Source organism: Scyliorhinus torazame, chromosome 1 (genome assembly GCF_047496885.1).
Source record: "Scyliorhinus torazame isolate Kashiwa2021f chromosome 1, sScyTor2.1, whole genome shotgun sequence".
Taxonomy (NCBI): domain Eukaryota; kingdom Metazoa; phylum Chordata; class Chondrichthyes; order Carcharhiniformes; family Scyliorhinidae; genus Scyliorhinus; species Scyliorhinus torazame.
This window is the reverse complement of record NC_092707.1, coordinates 503904-516187: the sequence shown is the minus strand read 5'-3', so window position 1 is coordinate 516187 and position 12284 is coordinate 503904. Positions and strand designations below refer to the sequence as shown.

The window sequence follows — 12284 nt, the reverse complement described above, 5'->3', positions numbered from 1 at the left end:
AGAAGGCAGAGAGTAGCAATGGAAGGATGCTTTTCTAATTGGAGGGCTGTGACCAGTGGTGTTCCACAGGGATCAGTGCTGGGACCTTTGCTGTTTGTAGTATAAATAAATGATTTGGAGGAAAATGTAACTGGTCTGATTAGTAAGTTTGCAGATGACACAAAGGTTGGTGGAATTGCGGATAGCGATGAGGACTGTCAGAGGATACAGCAGGATTTAGATTGTTTTGAGACTTGGGCGGAGAGATGGCAGATGGAGTTTAATTCGGACAAATGTGAGGTAATGCATTTTGGAAGGTCTAATGCAGGTAGGGAATATACAGTGAATGGTAGAACCCTCAAGAGTATTGAACGTCAGAGAGATCTCGGTGTACAGTTCCACAGGTCACTGAAAGGGGCAACACAAGTGGAGAAGGTAGTCAAGAAGGCATACGGCATGCTTGCCTTCATTGGCCGGGGCATTGAGTATAAGTATTGGCAAGTCATGTTGCAGCTGTATAGAACCTTAGTTAGGCCACACTTGGAGTATAGTGTTCAATTCTGGTCGCCACACTACCAGAAGGATGTGGAGGCTTTAGAGAGGGTGCAGAAGAGATTTACCAGGATGTTGCCTGGTATGGAGGGCATTAGCTATGAGGAGCGGTTGAATAAACTTGGTTTGTTCCTACTGGAACGACGGAGTTTGAGGGGTGACCTGATAGAAGTCTACAAACTTATGAGGGGCATAGACAGAGTGGATAGTCAGAGGCTTTTCCCCGGGGTAGAGGGGTCAATTACTAGGGGGCATAGGTTTAAGGTGAGAGGGGCAAGGTTTAGAGTAGATGTACGAGGCAAGTTTTTTTACACAGAGGGTAGTGGGTGCCTGGAACTCGCTACCGGAGGTGGTGGTGGAAGCAGGGACGATAGTGACATTTAAGGGGCATCTTGACAAATACATGAATAGGATGGGAATAGAGGGATACGGACCCAGGAAGTGTAGAAGATTTTAGTTTAGACGGGCAGCATGGTCGACACGGGCTTCGAGGGCCGAAGGGTCTGTTCCTGTGCTGTACTTTTCTTTGTTCTTTTGTTCTAGATGAATCCAATACCACGATTGGGCAGCACGGTAGCACAGTGGTTAGCACAATTGCTTCACAGCTCCAGGGTCCCAGGTTCGATTCCCGGCTTGGGTCACTGTCTGTGTGGAGTCTGCACGTCCTCCCCGTGTGTGCGTGGGTTTCCTCCGGGTGCTCCTGTTTCCTCCCACAGTCCAAAGATGTGCAGGTTAGGTGGGTTGGCCATGTTAAATTGTCCTTAGTGTCCAAAATTGCCCTTAGTGTTGGGTGGGGTTACTGGGTAACGGGGATAGGGTGGAGGTTTGGGCTTGGGTAGGGTGCTCTTTCCAAGAGCCGGTGCAGACTCGATGGGCCAAATGGCCTCCTTCTGCACTGTAAATTCTATATGATGCCATGGCAGATCGTCGGTACATGGGAGGACAGCAATACCCAAGAAGACGACGACGCCACACAAAGAGCACAGAACGACTCCGTTGCGAGAGCACAGATCGACTCTACAGCGAGAACACTGCACGACTCCACAAAGAGAGCGATGACAGACTCCACAGAGAGAGCGATGACAGACTCTACAGAGAGAGTGACGCAAGCCTCCACAGACAGCTCGGTGACAGACTCAAAAATGTAAGCAAGCAAAACTCCATAGCGAACGCCATGCATGATCAAGACTATCAAAATCTACCAAGCTCAAGTGAACAACAAAAAGACTATGACAGTCTACAGCTTATTTGAGCCACCAGAACCCAGCTCATTTAACCAACAAGAAATGAAATGAAATGAAAATTGCTTATTTTCACAAGTAGGCTTCAAACGAAGTTACTGTGAAAACCCCTAGTCGCCACATTCCGGCGCCTGTTCGGGGAGGCTGGTACGGGAATTGAACCGTGCTGCTGGCTTGCCTTGGTCTACTTTCAAAGCCAGCGATTTAGCCCTGTGCTAAACCTGCCCTGTCAGTCTACCCAGCTTATTTGAGCCACCAGAAGAAGACTATGACAGTCTACCCAGCTCATTCAACCAACAAGAAGACACTGAATGTCTACCCACTGTGTGTGAGACAAGTGAAGAAGAAATCACAATTCCCATACCGGATGTGCAGGATCACAGCGAGACTGACAGATCTCAGCTCATCTGCACAGAAGCACTCAATAATCAGAGGAGGGCTACTCATGAGTCTAGAGAGACCACGTCAATTGAAATTGTGAAGATTTTGACTCCAGAAGAGGAGAACCAAGAGATCACAGATGATTCAAGTGAACCAGAAATGACTCGAGAAGAGGAGTACCAAGGAAGCAAAGAAGAGGAATCGAATCCACCACAAACGACTGATGTCACCAACATCAATGCAACATCAGATCATTCTCACAATCCTCAAGAAGAAACACTCAATGTAACAGAGACCACAAAAGACACTGTCACCAATAACTGTGACAATGACTCACATCATCCACACGGAACACTCATTGAGCGCAACAGGAACAACAAAAACCGCAAGAAGCACAGCAGAAACAACAACAACAACAGCAACAACGAAAACAACAATCAAGGGCAGCACGGCAGCACAGTGGTTAGCACAATTGCTTCACAGCTCCAGGGTCCCAGGTTCGATTCCCGGCTTGGGTCACTGTCTGTGCGGAGTCTGCACGTTCTCCCCGTGTCTGCGTGGGTTTCCTCCGGGTGCTCCGGTTTCCTCCCACAGTCCAAAGATGTGCGGGTTAGGTGGATTGGCCAGGATAAATTGCCCTTAGTGTCCAAAATTTCCCTTAGTGTTAGGTGGGGCTATTGTGTTATGGGGATAGTATGGAGGTGTGGACCTTGGATAGGGCGCTCTTTCCAAGAGTCGGTGCAGACTCGATGGGCCAAATGGCCTCCTTCTGCACTGTAATTTCTATGAAAACATGCAACGCAACAACAGCAACAACAAGAAGCGCTGCAGAAACAAGAACAACGACAGCAACATCAAAAACTACAAGAAGCATAACAAAAACAGAAACAACAAGCACGACAGAAACAACAACAAGAACGAAAACAACAAGAATGACAACGAAAACAACCAAGACAGAAACCACAGCAATGAAACAACGACCTGTACAACATGGTACAACTCTGCACGTGAAGGACAATGTCACCGCACACTGCGAAACAACGGCAACAGTACAAACATGCCATGGCATGGCAACAAATCTCACAAATTCACATTTGCTCCACAACAAACAAGCAAACCAGCTTTCAAGAAAGATGACATACAGAATCAATACCACAAACACAGGAAAAAGTCCAGGCCAGACAACAAAGATGTACCACAGAATCGCTACCACAAGCATGGAAAAAAACAAAGCATAAATCAGACAACAGTGATTCGACCATTCAAATACCTCATTGATGACTTCTTGGTTACTTAAACACAGGAACACTGACGACGGTCACAAAGAAATAACAACATCACCACTTCAACAACAAAAGTAGAAAACAACTCGACCGAATATACTCAATGTATGGACACACAAAAAAAAATTATTATTAAGATTGGACTCATAAATATTAATAAGCTTTGTATAATCATCAAGATCATCACAACTTGTACATGACATCATTTGTCTACCTATTTCACGCAAGCGAAAAAAACCTTAGAGACTAAATGTATTCACATTTGACGGACTAACTCATTGATTTTATGTAATGCATTTGCAAACTGCATCCATTATGTTTGTTCAATTTTCTTTACAACTTACAGAAAATATGTAACACGAAAAAAAGGGGGATGTAGTGATCTCTATATGTGCATGTACACAAGGGGTTAATGTGTAATCAGTAGCACCACATGGTCACTAGAGGGCCGGACCAACAGGGGTATAAAAGGCAACCACATTGAGGCTCTCTATCTCTCAGGTGCACTGTGACCAGGGCAATAGTAGACTAGTTCAGATGGCTAATGGAGTTACGTATAGTTACAGTAGTTAGATCTTGTTAACCTTATCACGAGTATCAAAGTTAAAGTAAAGAACTCATGCAATTATTGTTGTAGTTACTCAATTAACCTTTTGTTACTACTGGATGAGTTTGAATCTTCTTCATCGAGATTCAGACCTCATCACTAACCAAGGATTGAGTAGCACATGTTACCTACCACACAGGTAACAAAACATAAGTTGTCACTGATAATGTATCCAGCAGAAAAACAGGAAATGGTTGCAGTGATTAATACTACTCACATTATTCCCCGCACGGCTTTCACAAACATATTTAGTTGGAATTTGATGGAGACATTCAAAGGGATTCCAGTTAACTGAAAGAAAGAAATTAAACAAATTTTAAACGGATAAATTTGTTACACAATAAGCAAAAGGTAGAAACCTATCAACTTTACAAATTGTGACTCCTTTTTTCCGTTTAAATGGTTTTCAGACTTGCGAAACCTTCCAACTCCAATCAAAAACAACAAAATAAAGGTGACAATTAGGCAATTCCTCTACTGTGCCTGCCAACATTCCCAAGTGCCTGACCCAACATTCCCCAAAGAACCAGTCTCAACATTCCCAACAGTGCCAGTCCCAACATTCCCAACAGTGCCAGAGAAAGAAGGATAAATACGGCAATTTTCGGGAACCTTGGATGACGAGTGATATTGTAGGCCTCGTCAAAAAGAAAAAGGAGGCATTTGTCAGGGCTAAAAGGCTGGAGACAGACGAAGCCTGTGTGGAATATAAGGAAAGTAGGAAGGAACTTAAACAAGGAGTCAGGAGGGCTAGAAGAGGTCACGAAATGTCATTGGCAAACAGGGTTAAGGAAAATCCCAAGGCTTTTTACACGTACATAAAAAGCAAGAGGGTAGCCAGGGAAAGGGTTGGCCCACTGAAGGATAGGGAATCTATGTGTGGAGCCAGAGGAAACGGGCGAGGTACTAAATGAATATTTTGCATCAGTATTCACCAAACAGAAGGAATTGGTAGATATTGAGTCTGGAGAAGGGTGTGTAGATAGCCTGGGCCACATTGAGATCCAAAAAGACGAGGTGTTGGACGTCTTAAAAAATATTAAGGTAGGTAAGTCCCCAGGGCCTGATGGGATCTACCCCAGAATACTGAAGGAGGCTAGAGAGGAAATTGCTGAGGGCTTGACAGAAATCTTTGGATCCTCACTGTCTTCAGGTGATGTCCAGGAGGACTGGAGAATAGCCAATGTTGTTCCTCTGTTTAAGAAGGGGATCAAGGATAATCCAGGGAACTACAGGCCAGTGAGCCTTACTTCAGTGGTAGGGAAATTACTGGAGAGAATTCTTCGAGACAGGATTTACTCCCATTTGGAAGCAAATGGACGGATTAGTGAGAGGCAGCATGGTTTTGTGAAGGGGATGTCGTGTCTCACTAACTTGATAGAGTTTTTCGAGGAGGTCACAAAGATGATTGATGCAGGTAGGGCAGTGGATGTTGTCTATATGGACTTAAGTGAGGCCTTTGATAAGGTCCCTCATGGTAGACTAGTACAAAAGGTGAAGTCACACGGGATCAGGGGTGAGCTGGCAAGGTGGATACAGAACTGGCTAGGTCATAGAAGGCAGAGAGTAGCAATGGAAGGATGCTTTTCTAATTGGAGGGCTGTGACCAGTGGTGTTCCACAGGGATCAGTGCTGGGACCTTTGCTGTTTGTAGTATATACATAAATGAATTGGAGGAAACTGTAACTGGTCTGATTAGTAAGTTTGCAGACGACACAAAGGTTGGTGGAATTGCGGATAGCGATGAGGACTGTCAGAGGATACAGCAGGATTTAGATTGTTTGGAGACTTGGGCGGAGAGACGGCAGATGGAGTTTAATCCGGACAAATGTGAGGTAATGCATTTTGGAAGGTCTAATGCAGGTAGGGAATGTACAGTGAATGGTAGAACCCTCAAGAGTATTGCAAGTCAGAGAGATCTAGGTGTACAAGTCCACAGGTCACTGAAAGGGGCAACACAGGTGGAAAAGGTAGTCAAGAAGGCATATGGCATGCTTGCCTTCATTGGCCGGGGCATTGAGTATAAGAATTGGCAAGTCATGTTGCAGCTGTATAGAACCTTAGATAGGCCACACTTGGAGTATAGTGTTCAATTCTGGTCGCCACACTACCAGAAGGATGTGGAGGCTTTAGAGAGGGTACAGAAGAGATTTACCAGAATGTTGCCTGGTATGGAGGGCATTAGTTATGAGGAGCGGTTGAATAAACTTGGTTTGTTCCTACTGGAACGACGGAGTTTGAGGGGTGACCTGATAGAAGTCTACAAACTTATGAGGGGCATAGACAGAGTGGATAGTCAGAGGCTTTTCCCCAGGGTAGAGGGGTCAATTACAAGGGGGCGTAGGTTTAAGGTGAGAGGGGCAAGGTTTAGAGTAGATGTACGAGGCAAGTTTTTTTACACAGAGGGTAGTGGGTGCCTGGAGCTCGCTACCGGAGGAGGTGGTGGAAGCAGGGACGATAGTGACATTTAAGGGGCATCTTGACAAATACATGAATAGGATGGGAATAGAGGGATACGGACCCAGGAAGAGTAGAAGATTTTAGTTTAGTCGGGCAGCATGGTCGGCACGGACTTGGAGGGCCGAAGGGCCTGTTCCTGTGCTGTACATTTCTTTGTTCTTTGTATTCCCAACAGTGTCAGTCACAACATTCCCAACAGACACAGTCCCAACATTCCCAACAGAGCCAGTCCCAACATTCCCAACAGACACAGTCCCAACATTCCCAACAGTGCCAGTCCCAACATTCCCAACAGAGCCAGTCTGACAATTCCCAACAGACACAGTCCCAACATTCCCAACAGTGCCAGACCCAACATTCCCAACATTGCCAGTCCCAACATTCCCAACAGAGGCAGGACCAACATTCCCAACAGAGGCAGTACCAACATTCCCAACAGAGGCAGTACCAACATTCCCAACAGTGCCGGTCTCAACATTCCCAACAGAGCCAGTCCCAACATTCCCAACATTGCTAGTCCCAGTCCCAACATTCCCAACAGAGGCAGTACCAACATTCTCAACAGTGACAGTCACAACATTCCCAACATTGCCAGTCCCAACATTCCCAACAGTGCCAGTCCCAACATTCCCAACAGTGCCAGTCCCAACAGAGCCAGTCCCAACATTCCCAACAGTGCCGGTCACAACATTCACAACAGAGCCAGTCGCAAAATTCCCAACAGAGCCAGTCTCAACATTCCCAACAGAGCCAGCCCCAACATTCCCAAGTGTCAGTCCCAACATTCCCAATGGTGCCAGTCCCAACAGACCCTATCCCAACATTCTCAACAGAGCGAGAACCAACATTCTCAACAGTGTCAGTCCCAACATGCCCAACAGTGCCAGTCCCAACATCCCCCACAGAGCCTGTCCCCACATTTCCATCCGAGCCAGTCCCAAAATTCCCAAAAGTGCTGGTCTCAACATTCCCAACGTTGCCAGTCCCAACATTCCGACAGATCCAGTCCCAACATAGCCGGTCCCAACATTCCCAACAGTGCTGGTCTCAACATTCCCAACAGTGCCAGTCCCAACATTCCCAACAGCACCAGTCCCAACAGTGTCAGTCGCAAATTTCCCAACATTGCCATTCCCAACAGTGCTGGTCTCAACATTCCCAACAGTGTCGGTCCTAACATTCCAAACAGTGCCAGTCCCAACATTCCCAACAGAGACAATCCCAACATTCCCCAGTCCCATCATTCCCAACAGTGCCATCTCAACATTCCCAACATAGACAATCCCAACATTCCCAGCAGAGCCAGTCCCATCATCCCCAACAGTGCAGTCCCAACATTCCCAACAATGCCAGTCCTAACATTCCCAAGTCCCAGTCCCAACATTCCCAACAGTGCCAGTCCCAACATTCCCAACAGAGCCCTTCCCAACATTCCAAACGGAGCCAATCTTAACATTCCCAACAGTCTCAGTCCCAAAATTCTAAATAGTGCCAGTCACAACATTCCCAACAGTGCGGTCCCAAAATCCCCAACATTCCCAACAGAGCTAGTCCCAACATTCCCAAGAGTGCAATCCCAACATTCCCGAGAGCCCCAGTCCCAACATTTCCAACAGAGCCAGTCATGACATTCCCAACAGAGCCCATCCCAAAATTCCAAATGGAGCCAATCTCAACATTCCCAACAGTCCCAGTCCCAACATGCCAAACACTGCCAGTCTCAACATTCCCAACATTCCAAACATTCCCAACAGTGCCAGTCCCAACATTCCCAACAGAGCCAGTCCCAACATTCCCAACCAGGCCAATCCCAACATTGCCAACAGTCCGAATCCCAACATTCCCAACAGAGCCAGTCCCAACATTCCCAACAGACACAGTCCCAACATTCCCAACAGTGCCAGTCCCAACATTCCCAACAGAGCCAGTCCCAACATTCCCAACCAGGCCAATCCCAACATTGCCAACAGTCCGAATCCCAACATGCCCAACAGTGCCAGTCCCAACATTCCCAACAGAGCCAGTCTGACAATTCCCAACAGACACAGTCCCAACATTCCCAACATTGCCAGTCCCAACATTCCCAACAGAGGCAGGACCAACATTCCCAACAGAGGCAGTACCAACATTCCCAACAGTGCCGGTCTCAACATTCCCAACAGAGCCAGTCCCAACATTGCCAGTCCCAGTCCCAACATTCCCAACAGAGGCAGTGCCAACATTCCCAACAGTGCCAGTCCCAACATTCCCAACAGTGCCAGTCCCAACAGAGCCAGTCCCAACATTCCCAACAGAGCCAGTCGCAAAATTCCCAACAGTGCCAATACCAACATTCCAAACAGTGCCAGTCACAAAATCCCCAACAGAGCCAGTCCCAACATTCCCAACAGAGCCAGCCCCAACATTCCCAAGTGTCAGTCCCAACATTCCCAACGGTGCCAGTCCCAACAGACCCTATCCCAACATTCTCAACAGAGCGAGAACCAACATTCTCAACAGTGTCAGTCCCAACATGCCCAACAGTGCCAGTCCCAACATTCCCCACAGAGCCTGTCCCCACATTTCCATCCGAGCCAGTCCCAAAATTCCCAAAAGTGCTGGTCCCAACATTCCCAACATAGCCGGTCCCAACATTCCCAACAGTGCTGGTCTCAACATTCCCAACAGTGCCAGTCCCAACATTCCCAACAGCACCAGTCCCAACAGTGTCAGTCGCAAAATTCCCAACATTGCCAGTCCCAACATTCCCAACAGTGCTGGTCTCAACATTCCCAACAGTGTCGGTCCTAACATTCCAAACAGTGCCAGTCCCAACATTCCCAACAGAGACAATCCCAACATTCCCCAGTCCCATCATTCCCAACAGTGCCATCTCAACATTCCCAACATAGACAACCCCAACATTCCCAGCAGAGCCAGTCCCATCATCCCCAACAGTGCAGTCCCAACATTCCCAACAATGCCAGTCCTAACATTCCCAAGTCCCAGTCCCAACATTCCCAACAGTGCCAGTCCCAACATTCCCAACAGAGCCCTTCCCAACATTCCAAACGGAGCCAATCTTAACATTCCCAACAGTCTCAGTCCCAAAATTCTAAATAGTGCCAGTCTCAACATTCCCAACAGTGCCAACAGTGCGGTCCCAAAATCCCCAACATTCCCAACAGAGCTAGTCCCAACATTCCCAAGAGTGCAATCCCAACATTCCCGAGAGCCCCAGTCCCAACATTTCCAACAGAGCCAGTCATGACATTCCCAACAGAGCCCATCCCAAAATTCCAAATGGAGCCAATCTCAACATTCCCAACAGTCCCAGTCCCAACATGCCAAACACTGCCAGTCTCAACATTCCCAACATTCCAAACATTCCCAACAGTGCCAGTCCCAACATTCCCAACAGAGCCAGTCCCAACATTCCCAACCAGGCCAATCCCAACATTGCCAACAGTCCGAATCCCAACATGCCCAACCGTGCCAGTCCCAACATTCCCAACAGAGCCAGTCCCAACATTCCCAACAGGGCCAATCCCAACATTGCCAACAGTCCGGATCCCAACATGCCCAACAGTGCCGGTCTCAAAATTCCCAACAGAGCCAGTCCCAACATTCCCAACAGAGGCAGCCACAACATTCCCAAGAGTGCAATCCCTACAATGTTGGGACTGGCATTGTTGGGAATGTTAGGACTGCACTGTTGGGAATGTTGGGCCAGGCTCTGTTTGGAATATTCGGGATTTTGGGATTAGCACTGTTGGGAATGTTGGGACAGGCACTGTTTGGAACGTTGGGACAGGCACTGTTGGGAATGTTGGGACTGACAATTGGGAATGTTGGGACTGGCATTGTTGGGAATGTTGGGACTGACACTTGGGAATGTTAGGACTGGCACTGTTGGGAATGTTAGGACTGGCACTGCTTGGAATATTGGGAATGTTGGGCCAAGCACTGTTGGGAATGTTGGAACTGGCACTGTTAAGAATGTTTGGACTGGGAATGCTGGGAATGTTGGAACTGGCTCTGTTGGTAATGTTGGGACAGGCTCTTTTGGGAATGTTTGGACTGACTCTGTTGGGAATGTTGGGACTAGCACTGTTGGACAAGTTGGGACTCTCGGGAATGTTGGGATTGGCCCTGTTGGGAATGTTGGGACTAGCTCTGTTGGGAATATTGGGGGTTTTGGGACTGGCACTGTTGGGAATGTTTGGTATTTTGGGAAAGTTGAGACTGGCACTGTTTGGAATGTTGGGACTGGGTCTGTTGGGAATGTTGAGAATGGCTCCATTTGGAATTTTGGGATCGGCTCAGTTGGGAATGTTGGGACTGGCTCTGATGGGAATGGCACTGTTGGGAATGTTGGGATTGCACTGTTGGGAATGTTGGGACTGGCTCTGTTGGGAATGTTGGGGATTTTGGGACTGGCACTTTTGGGAATGTTGAGACTGGCACTGTTTGAAATGTTGGGACTGAGACTGTTGGGAATGTTAAGATTGGCTCCGTTTCGAATGTTGGGACTGGCACTGTTGGGAATGTTGGGACTGGCACTTGGGAATGTTAGGACTGGCATTGTTGGGAATGTTGGGATTGCACTGTTGGGGATGATGTGACTAGTTCTGCTGGGAATGTTGGGATTGTCTATGTTGGGAATGTTGAGATTGTACTGTTGGGCATGATGGGACTGAGGAATGTTGGGAATGTTGGGACTGGCACTGTTTGAAATGTTAGGACCGACACTGTTGGGAATGTGATTGGCACAGTTGTGAATGTTGGGACTGGGACTGTTGGGAATGTTGGGACTGGCACTTGGTAATGTTGCGACAGTCCCAACAGTCCCAACAGTGCCGGTCTCAACATTCCCAACAGTGCCAGTCCCAACATTCCCAACAATGCCAGTCCCAACATTCCCAACAGTGCCGGTCTCAACATTCCCAACCGAGCCAGTCCCAACATTACCAAGAGCCAGTCCCAACATTCCCAACAGAGCCAGTCCAAACATTCCCAACAGTGCCAGACCCAACATTCCCAACAATGCCAGTCCCAACAGTGCCGGTCTCAACATTCCCAACCGAGCCAGTCCCAACATTACCACGAGCCAGTCCCAACACTCCCAACAGAGCCAGTCCCAACATTCCCAACAGTGCCAGTCCCAACATTCCCAACAATGCCAGTCCCAACATTCCCAACAATGCCAGTCCCAACATTCCCAACAATGCCAGTCCCAACATTCCCAACAGTGCCGATCTCAACATTCCCAACCGAGCCAGTCCCAACATTACCAAGAGCCAGTCCCAACATTCCCAACAGTGCCGGTCTCAACATTCCCAACAGAGCCAGTCCCAACATTCCCAACAGGGCCTGTCCCATCATTCCCAACAGACCCAATCCCAACATCTCTAACAGAGCCAGTCCCAACATTCCCAACAGGGCCAGTCCCAACATCCCCAACAGGGCCAGTCCCAACATTCCCAACAGTGCCAGTCCCAACATTCCCAACAGTGCCAGTCCCAACATTCCCAACAGGGCCAGTCCCAACATTCCCAACAGTGCCAGTCCCAACATTCCCCACAGAGCCTGCCCCCACATTTCCATCCGAGCCAGTCCTAAAATTCCCAAAAGTGCTGGTCTCAACATTCCCAACGTTGCCAGTCCCAACATTCCGACAGATCCAGTCCCAACATTCCCAACATAGCCGGTCCCAACATTCCCAACAGTGCTGGTCTCAACATTCCCAACAGTGCCAGTCCCAACAGCACCAGCCCCAACAGTGTCAGTCGCAAAATTCCC

General features: G+C 48.0%; 1 protein-coding gene across 6 annotated transcripts in view; it reads right to left on the bottom strand.

Annotated features, from left to right (window-relative positions):
- Nucleotides 1-12284, bottom strand: part of scarb1 (scavenger receptor class B, member 1) — a 505970-nt gene that overhangs the window by 324680 nt on the left and 169006 nt on the right. For all 6 annotated transcript variants that reach the window (XM_072509698.1, XM_072509951.1, XM_072509860.1 and 3 more), the window contains exon 9: nt 4261-4334. In XM_072509698.1, coding sequence (XP_072365799.1) covers nt 4261-4334 — 74 coding nt within the window. The remainder of the gene's footprint in view (nt 1-4260; nt 4335-12284) is intronic.